At 40.8% G+C, this 20,328-nt stretch overlaps 1 protein-coding gene across 1 annotated transcript; it reads right to left on the bottom strand.

The window, feature by feature from the left end:
- Positions 1-15,339: 15,339 nt before the first annotated feature.
- On the bottom strand, positions 15,340-19,818 carry LOC132641128 (F-box protein At1g70590-like). Its single transcript, XM_060358021.1, has 4 exons — positions 19,006-19,818; positions 16,725-16,858; positions 16,121-16,303; positions 15,340-15,672 (listed from the first exon to the last, which is right to left on the bottom strand). The coding sequence occupies exons 1-4, from the start codon at positions 19,616-19,618 to the stop codon at positions 15,502-15,504; spliced, it is 1,101 nt and encodes a 366-aa protein (XP_060214004.1). The 5' UTR covers positions 19,619-19,818; the 3' UTR covers positions 15,340-15,501.
- Between the last annotated feature and the right edge of the window lie 510 nt (positions 19,819-20,328).

The following is a 20,328-nucleotide window of genomic DNA, read 5'->3' as shown; positions in this document are numbered from 1 at the left end:
ATTAGTGAAGTGGGAACATGTAGTTATATTTGGAACTTATTCAACCCGTCGGGACTTCCACGGACACTTATACGGTCCGTATAACATTGTACGGCCCGTATAAGTGGTCGTGGTTCACCATCAGGCAAAACACCATCTCTGTTGGGTGTTATACGGACCCTTATATGGATCGTATAATGTTATACGGACCGTATAAGTCGGTCATATAACCCCATTTCCCTGAGATGATTTTCATCGTTCGTTTGATCTCCAATCCTTATGGAATCTTCTTGACACTTGTTTAACACTTCATTACCAATCTAAGGATCGTTAAATAACCTTTCTTACTTGTAGGAACATCGTATACTTCTCGCACTACATTGGTCCATTTACTAGGCAACAACATGGAATTTTTTGAGGTGTAACATCCTTCCCCCCTTTAAAAACATTCGTCCTCGAATGCTAAGTTCTCGGGAATTCTACAGAAATTTCGCCAGAGTTTCCCCTGTAACATAGGAGCTATCCCCTGTCACAACAGCCCACAATAAACATGCCTCATAGGGCTACAACACAATATCAATAAAACTTGGCCACACACGACCCAAATACATGAAAAGAGAGCATACATACCTCATAATGCCGATGTCTCATCTTGGATCTCTTCCAGGGGTTGAAATAAGTGTGGGTACTTACACTTCATATTTTCCTCCGCTTCCCAAGTCAACTCTTCTCGGTTATTGTTTCGCCACAAGACTTTGACTGAAGCTACTTCTTTATTTCTGAGCTTCCGCACTTGCCTATGTAGTATAGCCATAGGTACCTCTTCATAAGCCAACTTTTCTGTCACTTGAACATCATCTACTGGCATAATTCTAGTGGGATCTCTAACACATTTTCGGAGCATTGAGACATGGAAAACTGGATGGACTGCTTCAAGTCGTGAGGGTAAGTCTAATTCATAAGCTACTTGACCCACTTTGCGGATAATCTTATAGGGTCCGATATACCGAGGACTCAATTTTCCTTTCTTGCCAAATCTCATCACACCTTTCATTGGTGATACTTTCAGAAATACCCAGTCATCAACTTGAAATTCTAGGTCTCGCCGACGGTTGTCCGCATAGGATTTTTGGCTGCTTTGGGCTGTCAATAATCGATCTCGAATAGCTTTGACCTTTTCCACTGCTTGTTGAATAAATTCTCGGCCTATTAATTGTGTCTCCCCGACTTCAAACCACCCAATTGGAGATCTACACTTCCTTCCATATAGAGCTTCATACGGAGCCATTTGGCTACTGGAATGGTAACTGTTGTTGTAAGCAAACTCAATAAGAGGTAAGTGGTCATCCCAACTACCACCGAAATCTAGAACACATGTTCTTAGCATATCTTCCAAGGTCTGAATGGTACGTTCGGCTTGTCCATCAGTTTGCGGATGAAATGTTGTGCTAAGCTTTACTTGAGTACCCAAACTTCTTGGAAATATTTCCAGAACTTAGCTATAAATTGTGCTCCTCTGTGAGTAATAATGGACATCGGGACACCATGAAGTCGCACAATTTCTTTAAGATATAACCTTGCATAATCTTCTGCTGAATATGTAGTTATGACTGGAAGAAAGTGAGCTGATTTCGTGAGTCTGTCCACGATCACCCATATGGAGTCATATTACTTCGGGAATGAGGTAACCCCACCATAAAATCCATATTGATCGCTTCCCATTTCCAAGATGGAATCTCCATTGCTTTGCAATAATCCTCTTGGCTTTTGATGCTCAATTTTCACTTGCTGAAAATTTGGACATTGAGCTACAAATTCTGCTATGTCTTTCTTCATTCCATCCCACCAATACATTAACTTAAGATCATGATACATCTTTGTTGCACCTGGGTGAATAGAATACTGAGAATAATGAGCTTCTTCTAGAATTCGACTGCGTAATTCTGCAACATTCGGAACACATAGCCTGCCTCGGTATCTAAGAACTCCATCTATAGAAGTTTCAAATAGGGACTTCTTTTTTTCATGAAATGTGTCTCTATAGTGGCTCAACTGAGGATCTTCATATTGACGCTCTTTCATCTCTATGTCCAAGGATGAAACAGTGGGATTATTGATATCAATTCCTGTAATGCCTTAATCAATTAGGCGAATCCCAAGACTAACTAGCTGGTGGAGTTCACGAATTAATTCTTTCTTCTCCGGAGGAGCCTCACACAGGCTACCTATTGATCTGCGGCTAAGTGCATCGGCTACTACATTTGCCTTTTCGGGGTGGTATAAAATACTCACATTATAATCTTTCAATAATTCCAACCATCGCCTCTGCCGCAGGTTTAACTCATTCTGCTTGAAAATATATTAAAGACTCTTGTGATCTATGTAAATATCAACGTGAACCCCATACAAGTAATGTCTCCACATCTTTAGTGCATGAATAACTGCGGCCAATTCAAGATCATGAGTTAGGTAGTTCTTTTCATGTTTCCGTAACTGCCTCGAAGCATAAGCAATGACCTTACAGTGCTGCATTAATACACATCCTAACCCAACACCAAAAGCATCACAATAAACAACATAACCATCTGGCCCTTCTGGAAGTGTCAAGACTGGAGCTGAAGTTAATCTATCTTTCAATTCCTAAAAACTGCGTTCACAAGCATCATTCCACTGAAATTTAGCTGACTTCTGGGTTAGCTTCGTCAATGGGTCCGAAATAGATGAAAACCCTTCCACGAATCTCCTACAGTAACCTACCAATCCCAGAAAACTACGAACTTCTGTGGGCGTTGTAAGCCTTGGCCAAGTTTTCACAGCTTCAATCTTCTAGGTATCCACTCGAATGCCATCATCTGAAATAAGAATTCAACCAAAACTCATACTTTTAAAATTTTGCATACATTTCTCGAGTCCGAAAAATTCCAAGAACTATACGTAGATGGTCTGCATGTTCTGATTCTGTCCGAGGGTATACCAGAATATCATCAATGAATACTATCACGAATAGGTCCAGAAGAGACCTAAATACATTATTCATCAAATTCATAAACACTGCCGGAGCATTAGTGTCACGACCCGACTAGGGGCCGTGACGGGTACCCGGGGCTAACCACCGAGCACCTCTCATTTTCTTACTCGTCATAGTCATTATACACTTCTTTACCATTCATATACTCATAATCATAAGACAACCATTTTTCATTGGAAAACATAATTAATTTTATATATATAAGCCCTTCGGCTATCAAAATAATATATATATATATATATATATATATATATATATATATATATATATATATATATATATATATATATATATATATATATATATATATATATATATATATATATATATATATATATATATATATATATATATATATATATATATATATATATACGTAGCATCGTGAGACCATACTACCCACACATACGTATCTACGAACCTCTACTAGAATACTAGACATATAGACGGGACAAGACCCCGTCGTGCCCAAAATACATATACATATATATACACAAAAGAATAAACCAAGTAGCACCTCCGGAACAATGGAGTGCTCTCAAGTCAGCTAGCAGCTCTTACGAGTCTGGATCAAGCTCACCTCCCTGTCTACCTGTGGGCATGAACACAACGTCCAAAGAAAACGGACGTCAGTACGAACATTATACTGAGTATGAGAGGCATAAACAATAATAATACGTCAATGAGATAAGGGAAGCATCAAATAAGGAGCAACTATATCTGATGTCACTTAGAAGTATTCTGCCTCACCTTGAAGGAAATAGTATGTAAGGTGAGTGTATACAATAAACGACATCATTAACTACATAAGAACATCATATCATGAACTCTAGAATCTTTAGACTTAAGCTCATCATCATTATTATTGGGCTCGTAATGTATCTCTTATCTCTTGTAACTATTCATGAGCATAGACTCTTAGCTTTTCGGGAGATAGAAGATTCATGGAGAAGAAGGAAAAATCATGCCATGGAAAGAAAGGAATAGCCTCACATACCTTTTCCATTTAACTAATCTATCTCTTGCTTGTTCTCCTTCAATGCCCGTGTTTCTACCTTCAAGAGAAATCGCATCAACATTAGCTAATCGATTACTTAAACGTACTTACTAAAGCTAAAGAAAATTGGGAAGCATTTCCTTTGTTTATGTAAATTTCCCCATATTCTATATCAACTCCCAAACGTTGATAACAACATTCACAATATCACAAGCAACCATCAGCATCCATCTATATTATCCGCAATTCACAATCTCACCCCCATTTCTCCATAATCGTGGTCATAGTTCATTATTGCATTTTCTCACATATAATACTTATTCCACGTTCTAAATGTCATTCACAACATATTTACAATCCCAACATATCGATAATCATGACTCAATCCAAACCTTTACCCAACAATGTCACTATTCACACATTCATGACTCATTTCCTATATCTTTCTCCAATCCAAGTGTTTTTAACTTTCAACACCTTAAAAAACCAAGAATGATTAGAAAACTCACCTTAGATAATGGATGAATGAACCTTGAGTGGGAATTCTCTTCTTGCACAAAAACCCTAACTCACCTCTTTTGGGATTTCTTGGCTTAGATGAACTTTGATAGGTTTTTTACATTTGATTTTGTGGATTTGGTATAGTTGATCATGGTTTTCCCTTGGTTTCTTGTGGATGAATAATGGAGAGAGTTCTAGAGGTTTCTTGAAGAATGGAGAGTGGAAATGAAATGAAATAAAATGAGAGAGAGGGTCCTTATATTAAATCATGAAATCTGTCCCGATAAGGATATATGGACCAACATACGGTCCGTACATTTTATACGGGCCGTATGTATGGACATATGTTTGGTCCAGTGAATGATTCCCTTCTTGGATAAATATACGGCCAGTATGTTGGGCCGTATAATGCCCAGCTGCTCCGATTTCGTTCTCGTCGACTCGTTTGATCTCCAATCCTTATGGAACCTTCTTAACACTTGTTTAACACCTCAATACCAATCTAAGGTACGTTATCACTCGTCTCTGAAACATCTTTAAGCCATCGTTAACTTGTCACTCATAATTCTTACCCGACACGTAACATATCCTTTACTTTCTTTGACAACCTTCTTCCCTTACGTCAAATGTCCTTGGATCTCGATTAGGATCCTCAAATGCTATTTCTTACTTATCGAAACATCGTATACATCGTGCTCTTCGCTAGCCTATTCATTGTACGTTAACGGGAAATTTTCCAAGGTGTAACATTCTTCCCACCTTTTTGGAACATTCGTCCTCGAATGTTAAACACTCGGGAATTCTACGAAAATTTCGCCAGAGTTTCTCCTGTAATATGGCACTACCATCCTGTCACAACAACCCATAATAATATTGCCTCACAAGACCATGACACAATAGCACTATAAATTGGCCACACACGACCAAAAGCATGAAAAGAAAGTACACATACCTTATAATCCTGACGTTTCATCGTGGATCTCTTCTGGGGGTTGGAATAAGTGCGGATATGTGGATTTCATTCTCTCTTCCGCCTCCCAAGTCATTTCTTCCCGGTTGTTGTTTCGCCACAAGACTTTGACAGAAGCTACTTCCTTATTTCGAAGTCTTCGTACTTGCCTATCCAAGATGGCAATGGGCACTTCTTTATATGCTAGCCTTTCTGTCACTTGAACATCATCAATCGGAACAATCCTCGTAGGATCTCCAATACACTTACGGAGCATTGAGTCATGAAAAACTGGGTGGACTAATTCAAGCTCTGAAGGTAAGTCCAACTCGTAGGCTACATGACCCACCTTGCGGATAATCTTATAAGGTCCAATATATCGAGGACTTAACTTTCCTTTCTTGCCAAATCTCATCACCCCTTCGTTGGCGACACCTTCAAAAATACCCAATCATCAACCTGAAATTCCAAGTCTCGCCGGCGGTTGTCCGCATAAGATTTTTGGCGACTTTGGGCTGTCAACAATCGATCTCGGATCACCTTGAATTTTTCTACCGCTTGCTAAATCAATTCAGGGCCTATTAGTTGTACTTCTCCTATTTCAAACCACCCAATTGGGGATCTACACTTCCTTCCATATAAAGCTTCATACGGAGCCATTTGGGGACTTCTCTTTTCCGGGAGATATGTCTCTGTAATGGCACAAGTGAGGATCTTCATACTGACGCTCTTTCACTTCTATATTCAGGAATAAAACTGTGGGATCATTAATACCAATCCCTGCACTACCCGAATCAATTACACGCACTCCAAGGTTAGCTAATTGGTGGAGCTCATGAACCATCTCTTTCTTTTCCGGAAGAACTTCACATAGGCTGCCTATTGATCGGCGAGTAAGCGCATCAGCTACTACATTTGCCTTTCCGGGGTGGTATAAAATGCTCACATCATAATCTTTCAATAGTTCTAACCATCGTCTCTGCCGCAAATTCAACTCCTTTAGCTTGAAAATGTACTGAAGACTCTTGTGATCTGTATAAATGTCGACATGCACACCATACAAGTAATGTCTCCACATTTTTAATGCATGAATGACTGCAGCCAATTCGAGATCATGAGTTGGATAGTTCTTTTCATGTTTCTGCAGCTGTCTCGAAGCATAAGCAATGACTATACCGTGCTGCATTAACACACATCCTAACCCAACACCGGAAGCATCACAGTACACCACATAACCATCTGACCCTTCTGGAAGTGTTATGACCGGAGCTGAGGTCAATCTGTCCTTCAACTCTTGGAAGCTGCGTTCACAAGCATCATTCCACTGAAAGTTAACTGACTTCTGGGTTAGCTTCGTCAATGGGGCAAAAATAGAAGAAAATCCTTCTACGAACCTTCTATAGTAACCTTCCAATCCTAGAAAACTACGGACTTCTGTAGGCGTTGTAGGCCTTGGCCAAGTCTTCACAGCTTTAATTTTCTGAGTGTCGACTCAAATACCATCATCTGAAATAACATAGCCCAGAAATGTTACAGAATTCAGCCAAAATTCGCACTTTGAAAATTTTGCATATAATTCTCGGGTTCGAAGAATCCCAAGAATAATACGTAAATGATCTGCATGTTCTGATTCTGTGCGACAGTATACCAGAATATCACCAATGAATACTATCACGAATAAATCCAAGAGTGGCCTGAATACATTATTCATCAAATTCATGAACACTGCCGGAGCATTAGTCAACCCAAACGACATCACTCGGAACTCATAGTGGCCATATCTCATTCTGAAAGTTGTTTTAGGAATATCCGCTTCTCTGACTCTCACTTGGTGATAACCCAACCTCAAGTCTATTTTAGAAAACCACTTGGCACCCTGTAGTTGATCAAATAAATCATCAATCCTTGGGAGAGGATATTTGTTCCTTATCGTTACCTTGTTCAACTGCCTATAAAAATCGATGCACATTCGTAGTGCCCGGAATAGGATATATGAATGAAGCAATGCCGAAATGCAGAGATAATCACCGGGGTAGGGTGTTTTGATAAGAAGACATCCGAAATACAGTAATCCGAACTTTCGATAATCTTTGTATTGCAAGTATTTGTGCGTACATAATATGAGAATTTTTTCCGCTTCCTTCTGCTTTTGCCGCAGCAAATACTAAATGGATACGATTCATTCTTATCGTTTGGTCCTTACATCGAAACCTAATGCAGAAGGTCCGGTCTTGGTTTTGCCGTAGCAAATACTGAGTGGACATGATTCATTCTGATCGTTTGGTCCTTACATCGAAACCTAATATAGAAGGTCCGGTTTTGATTTGTTGAGCTCCTCCATTTTCCACTAACCGGGGTAAACCTTGATGTGGGTACAATAGTCCCCTAGTGCTTATCCGAGCTACAAGATCGGGTAAGCGCTATTAAGTCCCCACTCATAGGGTGTGACCCCGAGTTTCCTGGCGTTTGTCCTTGTCTTTGTCAAGTAACACGTTGTACTTGTTGCCTCATTAAAAACCTTGTCGGAAAACCCATTTTGGGACAAAACCATACTAAGGAAAAGAGTGCAACACGTGTTTTCAGACCTAGATTCTAACTTTACCCGGTACTTGACTTCCTGCAAAAACGAAAAGGGTCAATAGAAAAACACGAAGTGTCCATACCTTAGCAATAGTATCTCTTCAAATGAGCCACATTCGAGTTATTGCGCAACCGTTGCCCGTCCATGGATTCCAGCTGATACAATCCTTTGCCCGTTACCTCGGTTATCTTGTACGATCCTTTCCAGTTCAGACCCAGTTTTCCTTCATTGGGATTCTTGGTGTTCAAGGTAACTTTCCGAAGCACCAAGTCCCTAACTTGGAAATGTCGAAAATTGGCTCTCCGATTATAGTACCTTTCCATTCTCTACTTCTGGGCTGCAATACGGGTCAACGCATTTTCGCGAAGTTCATCTGTGAGATCAAGTTTTACGGCCATGGCCTCCTCGTTTGACTCCTCGGTGGTATACCTGAACCGGAGATTCGGTTCACCAACTTCTACGAGAATGAGGGCTTCGGCCCCGTAGACCAACGAGAAAGGTGTTTCTCCCGTGCTTGATTTCGAGGTGGTTTTGTAAGCCCACAATACCTCCGGTAGTACTTCCCTCCAGTGATGCTTTGATGCTTCAAGTCTTTTCCTCAGATTTTGAATTATTGTTTTATTCGTAGATTCCGCCTGTCCGTTCGCACACGGGTGATGTGGAGTTGATATGATTTTCTTGATCTTCAACCCTTCGAGAAAATCATTGACTTTGCTGCCCACGAACTGAGGACCATTATCACAAGTTATCTCGGCCGCGATGCCGAAACGACAGATGATGTGGTCCCATATGAAGTCAATGACTTCCTTCTCTCTAATTTTTTCGAAGGCCTGCGCTTCAACCCATTTGGAGAAATAGTCAGTCATAAACAAAATAAAACGGGCTTTACCTGGTGCCCATGGCAGTGGACCAACAATGTCCATTCCCCACTTCATGAAAGGCCAAGGTGACACCACCGAATGCAGTAACTCCCCGGGCTGATGAATCATCGGGGCATGTCTTTGACACCCGTCGCATTTTCGGAAAAAATTCTTCGAATCTCCCTCCATCTGGTTCCAGTAATAACCAGCTCTGACAATTTTTCGGACCAGGGCTTCAGCACCGGAGTGGTTGCCGCAGGTCCCCTCGTGCACCTCTCTCATTACATACTCCATTTCTATAGGACCCAAACACTTGGCCAGGGGTCTGAAAAAAGACCGTCGATACAATTGGCTATCTACCAAGCAGAAACGTGCAGCTTTTGTCCTTAGTGACCGTGATTCTTTTGGGTCACTCGGGAGCTTTTCGTCTCCAAATAGTCGACGTATTTGTTGCGCCAATCCCAAGTTAAACCCATTGTGTTTATCTCGGCATGCCCATTTTCTATCGCTAAATTCATCAAGTGCACCGTAGTCCCGGGGTTGATTTCTTCCCCTTCGACCGAAGATCCTAAATTGGCCAATGCATCGGTTTCGCGGTTCTGCTCCCTCGGTACATGCTGCATGGTCCATTCTTTAAACCGGTGTAATATCACTTGGGTTTTTTCCAGATAGCTTTGCATACGTTCGTCCTTGACCTCGAAGACGCCATTCACCTGGTTGACGACCAAGAGAGAATCGCACTTTGCCTCGATTATTTCGGCCCCCATACTCCAGGCTAATTCCAAACCTGCAATCATAGCCTCATACTCGGCTTCATTGTTAGTCAATTTAACAGTTCTAATGGATTGTCGAACGGCATCCCCAGCGGGGGTTCTAAGGACGATTCCTAGCCCGGAACCTTTGAGGTTCGAGGCTCCGTCCGTATATAGCGACTAAATACCCGAAGCTTTCCCCGAGGTTAGCAGAAGTTCTTTCTTAACCTCGGGGACCATAGCCGGGGTGAAGCCCGCCACAAAATCGGCCAAGATCTTGGACTTGATGGTCGTTCGAGGCTTGTATTCGATATCATATCCGCTAATCTCTACGGCCCATTTAGTTAGTCTACCCGATAATTCCGGTTTATGCATGATGTTCTTCAGGGGGTAAGTAGTCACTACACATATCGGATGGCATTGAAAGTAAGTCTTGAGCTTTCTAGAAGCGCTTACCAATGCCAATGCCAACTTTTTCAAGTGGGGATAACGGGTCTCCGCATCCCCTAAAGTTCTACTCACATAGTATATGGGGAATTACGTACCTGATTCTTCTCGGACCAAAACACCACTTACCGCTACCTCGGAGACGGCAAGTTAGAGAAAAAACTGCTCGTCTGCCTTTGGTATGTGCAGTAGTGGCGGGCTGGACAAGTACCTTTTCAATTCTTGCAAAGCTCTTTGACACTCCGGTGCCTAAACGAAGTCGTTCTTCTTCCTTAGTAAGGAGAAAAAGCGATGACTCTTATCTGAGGACCTCGATATGAAACGACTCAGCGCCGCTATCCTTCCGGTGAGCCTCTGCACTCATTTGACGTTGTTCACCACCTCAATATCCTCAATGGCTTTGATCTTATCCGGGTTGAATTCAATTCCCCGGTTTGACACCATGAAACCCAAAAATTTACCGGACCGGACACCGAAGGCGCATTTTTTCGGATTAAGCTTCATGTTGCACTTGCGGAGTACATCGAAGGTTTCCTGCAAATGCTTTAAATGGTCCTCTGTTTCCAGGGACTTGACCACCATGTCGTCAATATAAACTTCTATTGTTTTCCCTATTTGTTCTTCGAACATTCCATTAACTAGGCATTGGTAAGTTGCACCAGCATTTTTTAATCCAAAAGGTGTGACGTTGTAACAGTAAGTCCCATACCGGGTAATAAAGGATGTTTTCTCTTGATCCTATGGATGCATCCGGATTTGGTTATACCCAGAGTATGCATCGAGAAAACTTAACATCTCATGCCCGGCCGTCGCATCGATCATTCTATCGATGTGAGGCAACGAAAATGAATCCTTCGGGCACGCTTTGTTTAAATCCTTATAATCAATGCACATTCGAAATTTATTACCTTTTTTCGGTACCACTACTACATTAGCTAGCCAATCCGGGTACTTTACCTCCCAGATAGAGCCTATTTTTAACAGCTTCGTTACCTCATCCTTCACGAAGGCATGTTTCGCCTCTACCATGGGCCTTCTCTTCTGCTTCACCGGGGGAAACCTCCCGTCTAAGCTGAGCTTGTGAGTTGTTACTTCCGGTGGCACGCTTGTGAGGTGTCGCTTCCTCGACCGCGAACATCTCCCTTGCAGCGGGCTGTTCACCTTGGATGGTTTTTATCCCCTCCGAGGTCAGGAATTTCAGCAGCTGATGTAATGTCGACGGCACGGCCCTCATGCTATGTATCCAAGGTCTACCCAGCAATGCATTATACTTCATGTCTCCTTCGATTACATAGAACACTGTTTGCTGGATAGTGCCATCAATGTTAACCGGAAAAGAGATCTCCCCCTTCGTGGTTTCGCTCGCCATGTTGAACCCGCTGAGTACCCGGGCTACCGGTACGATCTGATCAAGTAGCCTTAGTTGTTCGACCACTCTCCACCGGATGATGTTGGCGAGCTACCTAGGTCAATTAAAATACGTTTAACCTGAGTTTTAAAAATAAGTATAGAGATTACCAATGCATCATTGTGCGGTTGAATGATGCCTTCTGCATCCTCGTTGCTGAAAGAGATGGAACCCTCGGGTAAATAATCTCGGTTGCGCTTCTCATGCATAATAGAAACCTTGGTCCGTTTCATCACCGGCCTTCGTGGGGTATCGGTACCCCCGATTATCATGTTGATTATATGCTGGGGTTCTACTGGTTCGGTCCGTTTATGAGTCTCCCTTTCCTTGTAGTGACCTTTGGCTCGTTCACTTAGCAATTCTCGGAGATGGTCGTTCTTCAGTAACCGAGCCACCTCCTCTCTTAGCTGGCGACAATCCTCAGTTCTGTGTACATGGGTTCCATGATATTCACACATCACGCTCGGGTCCCGTTGGCCCGGGTCTGACCTTAGTGGTCTCGACCATCTTACATGTGTGATACGGCCAATAGCCGAGACAAGGTCCGAAGTGTTGACGTTGAAGTTGTACTCCGATATACTTGGCAAGTCTTTGTTGCTGGCCGAGCTTCCGGCATCGCTCCTGAATGAGAGACCTCGACTGTTCGACGGGCGCTCGGCCCGTATCACCCCGCCCGGAGAAATGGCTCGGGCCAACCCTTGATCTTTTCGACCTGAAGCTTGGCTTTTCCAAATGAGAGTATGGCCGATACCTTTCCCTCGATGGTCTGGACTCCGATTCGTAATTCTTTCGCGATCTCTCCGAGATTTTGTTCATATTTACGGGCCCCGGGGGAAGCTCTAGTTGGTCATCCTCTACCCGAATCTTTGACTCGTATCGGTTATGGACATCCACCCAGGTCACAGCCTCGTATTCCAGCAAGTTTTCCTTTAATTTGAATGAGGCCGTCGAGCTCCGAGGATTGAGCCCCTTGGTGAAAGCTTGTACAACCCATTCCTCCGAAATCGGAGGGAGCTCCATTCGTTCCCTTTGGAATCGGTTGACAAATTCATGCAATAACTCGTTATCCCTTTGGGCTAAACGGAAAATATCCGCCTTACGAGCCTGCACCTTTTTGGCACCGGCGTGAGCTTTTATGAACGCATCGGCGAGCATTTCGAAAGAAGTGATTGAATGCTCGGGCAGATGGTCGTACCAAGTTAATGCTCCCTTTGACAGAGTTTCTCCGAACTTTTTCAGCAACACGGACTCAATTTCATCCTCTTCCACATCATTGTCTTTTATAGTGTAGGTGTATGAAGTAACGTGTTCAGGGTCCGTTGTGTCGTCATATTTCTGGATATCCGGCATCTTGAACCTCTTCGGGATCAATTTCGGAGCCACACTCGGAGGAAAAGGCCTCTGGATGTACCTCTTCGAATCCGGTCCTTTCAGAATAGGCGGAGCCCCCAATATTTGGTCCACCCGAGAGTTATATGTTTCCACCCTCTTTTCGGTCGAGTCTACCCGCTTCGCCAATGTTTCAAGCATTCTCAAAACCTCGGTGGATGAACCAGCTCAGGACCCATTGCTCTCAACCATCCACGTCTCATCCCTTCTGGGTTCAGTAACACCCTTCGCCTTCTCCGGGGTCGTTTCATCATTTCTGTTTTGCAACTGGGCTATTGCGATTCCTTGTTCGGCAATCGCTGCTCTCTGTTCCTGTAACATTTCAAAAATTAAACGTAAGTCAATATTATCATCCGGGGTATCTGATACTTTCCGGCCTTGCGTCTGGGACAAAGTAATTGAATTGTGAGTATTTAAAGGATCGGTGGCTGGCGGGGCGGCATTCTCCTGATTCACGGTGTTTTGCCGATTGAGGCCCTCCCTCGAATTAACGGGGCTCGGGTCAGCGGGATTTGCTGGTAATCCTCGTGGCCCACTGTCTTCATTTTCAGCCGCAATCTCATTGTTGTTGACGTGACCAGATTGTCCACTGTTAGCCATTTGGTCCGTTTCCACAGAGACGAACAAAAGATATTTTCGATTCTGACGGGTAAGATAGAAATCAAGATCAAAGACCACTATTATCCTAGCCCCACGGTGGGCGCCAAACTGTTTACCCCGAATTTAGGTAATCAATTAAACTTATGAGTGAGGTATAGGATATGTGGTTGAGCTTTAATCTATTTGGTTGAAAAAAGATATATATGGATATGCTATGAAGAAGTGAATAACAATCGATGGTTTGCACTAAATATATATATATATATATATATATATATATATATATATATATATATATATATATATATATATATATATATATAATATGAATATTGTTTAATTGAATAAAGCTAAAGAATAACACACTGAATCCGGACCAAAATCAGAGAATGAGAGGAAGATTTTATATATTTTGCTATTACAATGTTCTAGAACTGAAGAAGTCAACCCTTGAAAGTAGGGTAATGACCCCTATTTATAGTTTTGCCTTATGGGCGTCATACAACATAAAGCCCTTTTGAATAAAGAAAAACCCTAAAAGGATAAGGTTGGGTCGTACGGTCTGACACCCGTACGACAGGCAGTACAATGTGGCAGAACGGTCTTGACGCATGACAATTGTGTAACGGATCACCCGGACCAATGGCCACGAACAACCGGGCCAACGGCCACGACCAACCGGATCAACGGCCACGATCAACTCGGCTATGGAGAATCCGGATCAAACGATTTCTTTCGCTTTCTTCGAATCAAGCACTTCTCCGGTCCGAAAGAAAATCTTCATGCTCGTGCTTGTTTTTCTCTTTCCTCGGTCTCCGGTCTCACCGGTCTAACATATGTCCGATTTTTACCGTATACAATCTGATTGTAGATACAATCAGTTAAAAATTATATGAGTTTAAGCGATCATGCATACAACGGTTTTCTTTTATTTCATATTTTTCTTTTAGGTTGCGGTACAATTTCTCATTCTTTGGACTATGAAGTGAACTATATGAGCTTTCTTAACTAAGAACAGTTCCGTATTTCACTATTGCATACTGAAAACTTCATATATCTTCCTCCAGTTGGTGTATGTTTATTCAACCTCTTTTATCGAATTCTGATGTATTTGTAGATGGTTACAATACTTTGGTCAGCTTCATTTCAGTGTTTGATCCAAAGTCGCTATAGTTCCTATTTGTCATGGGGGACAGCTTTCAGGTCTCAGATGTTCACCCGAAGACGAGACAGTTTCATTAGTGTGTATTCACAACCTAATAATCTTCCAATTAGCAAGTAGTTTATTTTCTTATAAGCATGTTATATTAGTATCCTCAGTACTGAAAATATCATTCATCGAAACAAAGCTGGGATCATAGGCAATGGCAAGACATCACCATCTAGAACTGTACCATCGTCCTCAAGTTTACTCCAAATATATTATCCTTCAAATTATAAGAAGGGAAACCAAACAGTGATTCTTTAGATTGATACCAAAATGGTGTCTCCATCATCTGATATTCCAAACATAGCTGGAGTAGATAAAAGACTAATCAGTCAAACTGGTTCATGATTCAATAACTCCATAGTCTTCCATTCTCCACTTCCCATCATGTCCTAGTATACAAAAATATTCTTCTTTTGTTTAAGAAAAATTGCAAAGATGGACTCAGATTTAGCGACGAGGTTTATACAAAGAACCAGCAAAACGTCAGATATTGAGAATGAAAAAGAAAACGAGGAATTGCACAAGTACAGTTCTAGTTTGTATAGTAATTTGAACTACATATTTCCATGCCCCTGTTCAATTATCAATAATATCTTGTAAAACTTGTTATTCGAGCCACTTACCGAAGATACAGCAGAAACCATAAAAGAAATGGTGACATTTAAAGCAAAAACTTATTTACAAGAGAAGCTGTGGATATTTACACTTCATATTTGAAGCAAGTTCAAAAGTAGCATGCTAGAGAAAATATGCTTAGGCAGCATTAAGGCTTGAAAAAAAAAAAAAAAAAGGAAAATCAATCAGCGGGATGCAGAAGGCAAAGGACGCCAATTATCAGCAAGAAGCATGGCTCTGTCACGAGAAGTATTGGACATCTCTTGAAGTATAACATACTTTACATGATCAGCTGCTGTCTCACCAGCACGAGTCGCAAGCTCCAAATACACCACCGCTTTCGTCATGTTCCCTTCCTGTTCAATGTACAAGAAGAGTGATGATAAGTTCACAAACAAGTGAGCGAAAGAAAGAAAAGATAAAAAGAGAGGAAGGTAAGAGGTCGAACGAGGTGCCTTTTCTATAAGAAACATTTGGCAATACAGACAACATTTTCTTTTCCATGGAATATACTTCCTCCGTTTAGTTTTATGTGATGGTGTTTGACTGGACACATAGTAAGCCTAAGAAAGAAAGATATATTTTCAAAATCTACAGTGTCAAACACCATGACAATTTTGTGGCTGTAAAATCATATCCAGGGTAAAATGAGAAGTTTAAGGTCAAAGAAAGTTGTCATTCTTTTTTAACAGACTAAAAAAGGAAAATGGATCATACGGAGTATTCTTTTTCATGCTCTACTTACAAAGAAGTCGGAAAGGGTTGGGGTAGTGCAGTTGTAGGATTTATGTAGGCACTACTTACGGAAAATAGACTGAGTCCATGCTCAAACTGGGCTTTGCTATGCCCTCGATCAGCTGCTCTCTTCATCCATTTCCTTGCTAATTTGTGAGACTGAACTAAACCTTCTCCAACTGAGTAGCACATTGCTATGTTGTACATAGCACGGATGTATCCACCTTCCGCTGCCTTCAGATACCACCTTGCCTGCACTTCAAAAGAGACACTTTCAGAACCAAAGTTGCCATACGAACAAACCAGTCATCTGTATAGAAAGTCAAACAAACTTTTTGCTTGACCATAATGGTGAATTTAACTTTTAAGTCCCATGAAGCCTAGTTCAGGACCACTTTTCACAATTCTCCTCTTTTTTTTCGGGGATAACGTTTTCAAAATTTCCAGTTTGTGTATGGTATAGAATCCCCTTATATTTGCTAACTGATAATGCTAGCAGCTCCAGAATTTATCGATTAGATCTCGATTCAATTAAATTTTCTTGACAATTCAGAATTTTGAAAGTCCAGAACCTTAAAAAGTGATATGATCTAAAATTTGAACAATATTGATCCAAGTGATATTGTACATCTGCTATACAAAGATAATGATTAAGCAAATAAGCTTTTCATACCGCTTCCTGAAGATTCCTACTGGGGCCACGACCTTTATGTAAACAAAGGGCAAGTTGGTACTGAGCTCGAACATAGCCTCCAACGGAAGCTTTGTACAGCCATTTAATAGCCTCCTCACTGTCCGGAGGATTAGCTGCATACAGTATAAAGGGGTCATTTCATTACTGCATAGAGACACAATAACCAAAAGTAATTAAAGTCAATGCTAAAACTTGTAAATCAAATGCTTCCATTTGTGGTCAATAAGCTTTGACATAGAACTCTGTGAATGCAAATGAAAGGCAAAGTTTCTGGTGGGTGCAGTTAGTGATCACATGACTTCACATGTGTATGCAGATTCTTAATTTTAATTAAGTAGCATACTAGCATTTAACTTGATGCATAACATGAAACCACCATACACTGATGGTAGAACCGGAGCCTACTCTGGTTCACAGACACAATCACCAGAGGAATCATAAAGGGTAAGGACAAACAATAGTCACAAAAAGCATTGCTGCCTTCAACTTTTCAGGTATATGTACTGCCGAGGTGTTCCAACAATCTGCTTGCTTGCGAGTTCTGCCCCCCCCCCCCCCCCCCCCCCGACCTCCTTGCATTTAATAGTTCTTCAGAGAAGGGTAAACTTCAGAGTGTTCAAGTATACAGCATTTTGCAGCTAAAAAGACAACTATGATATACCTCTCTCAACCCTTCTTAATGTGATTGCTCTACTACCTTAACGGTGCAAGAGCTTCTTGCACAGCTCGGGTATCAATGGCTCTCAGGCTAAAACCAAACAATTGGCATTAGCTGGAGGGTGGATAGTAGGTTATTGTTTAACTGGTGGCTTGTGGCTCTACTCCAGAAGCACATCTGATGGTGTTTAGCAGTTTAGGGCATGATTGATGTGAAAGAGATGGTTCAGAAAAGATATCAGGAAGCTGATGCTGTAAAGGAAGTTAGAAAGAGCCAACACCAGAGATGTACAAATATACATCGCTTTTACTGAAACAACTCTAGTTCAACAAAGACCAAATTCGCGGAAAGAAAAATGAACAACTAGAATCACCTCACCCCCCTACACTCAATTTTGGACAACAAACCTCAATTGGTGGTAATGATTAGATGGGGCAGATTTTAAAGAAACGTTAAGTCAATAATAAATCTGACGCACAAACTTGTAGTCTGAATGAGAACCAAAGAGGCATAGCCTAAGAAGCAAACGCATAGACCTCTGGCCTACGATTGGTGAATCGAGCCCACTGTTAGTAATTTCAAGGCTGCTAATTCTCATATACACCAAAGAAATTCTGCTCATTTCGATACAAAAATTTACTCTCTTTTTTCTTTTGCGAATAAGTAAGGTATTCATTTCATTGATTGCACCAAGAAGGTGGGAATAATATCTACTACTATCAATATACATGTATAATGTCCCAAACCGCCACAGGCGATTCTCTCAAGCACCCAGCTATATTCTATGCGTTCACGTCTAGCAGTCCGGGATAGAGTCATTTCACCGGTAGGATCATCCTCCCTATTTGATATTTCTTACTAAAAGTTTAGACTTTATAGAATACTTGACTACGACCATAAACTATGACAACCATAAGCAGACTTGTAATTATGTCAGGGCAATACTTTATGCTAATTCACAGCTAACACACCCATGTTTGGGTGTTCTTTCAAGGACAATACTTTTTGCTCTCATTCACACAGCAAGATAGTTGTTAGGGGTTGTTTGGTAGCTTGTTAGGAGCTAAGTTATACATGTATTAAATCCTGCATAAGTAATACCGTGCTTGGTAGCATGTTTTTGCTATATATAAAATCCAACACACCTAATACAGTGTTTGGTTTGCAATTAAGAAACCCGCATGAGAGAATTTATGTATTATTTTATATAGGATAGAAGATGGAATAAATAATACTACATGAATAACCGAACCCTGCATAACTAATCCCTGCATAATATAATATATAGATTCTCTCATAACGAATCTATAAAGGGCAGCCCGGTGCACTAAGCTCCTGCTATGCGCGGGGTCTGGGGAAGGCCGGACCACAAGGGTCTATTGTACGCAGCCTTACCTGCATTTATTCAAGAGGTTGTTTCCACGGCTTGAACCTGTGACCTCCTTGTCACATGGCAGCAATTTTATCAGTTACACCAAGGCTACCCTTCACCCTCATAATCAATCCATGTATTACTGATACCTGCATAACTCTAGCTAGCTACAAAACGACCTTTTAGAACTTAATTATAGAACAATTCCAAAAGGTAACTAATTACTGTACCTTGCAAGAGGCAAATGCCCAAATTACACTGACCAGCAGGATCACCAAGTACAGCTGCTTTTCTATAAAAAGAAATCCCTTGTTCCTTTCTCCCCATTTCCCAATATACCAAACCAGCATCAACCATAGCCAAAGTTGAACCACGAGCTGCACCTTTAAGGAAAGACTCAAGTGCCTTATTCAAATTAACCTTAACCCCACCACGTCCATGCTTAAACCTCTTCCCATATTTCAAAAACAACATTGCTTCTCTTAATGGTCTTAACCCATCACACCAAGACTTACATACTTGTGATGCTGCACGTAAATTTGGCAATGTGAAAGTAGCTGCAATTTTCAATAACACATCATCAGGTAGTTGTGAGAAATCTCGATTTTTTGGATTCAATTGGAAATTATGATTATTAATTGTGGGGTTGTTTGTTCTTGGCTTATTAATTGTGGGGTTGCTTGTTCTTGGCTTACTAATTGTGGGGTTGTTTGTTCTTGGCTTATTAATTGTGGTTTGTTTTGTTGATTGGAATGAAAAGGAGGTGAAACGAGGACCATTGTCAGATTTACAAGGCCATGTTCTTTGATTATTCATTTGGTATTCTGGGGATGCAGCTGCCATTGGTTTCGAATAGAAATATAATTCCTTTAAAGAATTTGAAATGAAGGTGTCAAAGAATTAATTAAGGAAGAAATAGCGGTGGAAGGGAAGGGTTGAGGGGTTTCAGGTTCTTGAAATTTGGAAGGAAAGAAAATGAGGAGGAAAGGAGAGGTTTGGGAGCTTTTTCTGCACAATGTTCGGTTTTGTTGACAAATAAAATATCGGGAATATATATAGTACTTAACTCTTGACTGGATTTATTTAAGGTCAAATTAAACATTCGGCAAGTCGGCAAAAAATTAATTATATTCACTAACTAAATATTTAAAATATACTCTCTTCGTCCCTATTAAAAAGAATGATCTATTTCTATATTTGGTAATAATTTATTTTTATGTAATGACTTATAACCATATAAAATATGTGACTCATTTAACACCATAAATTTAAAAGTTTTCTCTTCTTTCTTAAATTTGATGTACAATCAAATATGTTCACATAAACTGAAACGGAGGGAGTATATATTAATATTTATCAAAAATATATCTTTATGTATATTATATATTAATATACGAAATATATATATATATATATATATATATATATATATATATATATATATATATATATATACTCCCTCTATTCCTTTTAATTGCCGCTCTAGCTAAAAAAGGTTATCCCAAAATAATTATCACTTTAGAAATTCAAAACAAAAATTAGATTTTTGTTTT

Source organism: Lycium barbarum, chromosome 5, assembly GCF_019175385.1.
Source record: "Lycium barbarum isolate Lr01 chromosome 5, ASM1917538v2, whole genome shotgun sequence".
In the NCBI taxonomy this organism is placed as follows: domain Eukaryota; kingdom Viridiplantae; phylum Streptophyta; class Magnoliopsida; order Solanales; family Solanaceae; genus Lycium; species Lycium barbarum.
The sequence above is the reverse complement of the archived record's forward strand: the minus strand, read 5'-3'. Positions and strand labels throughout refer to the sequence as shown.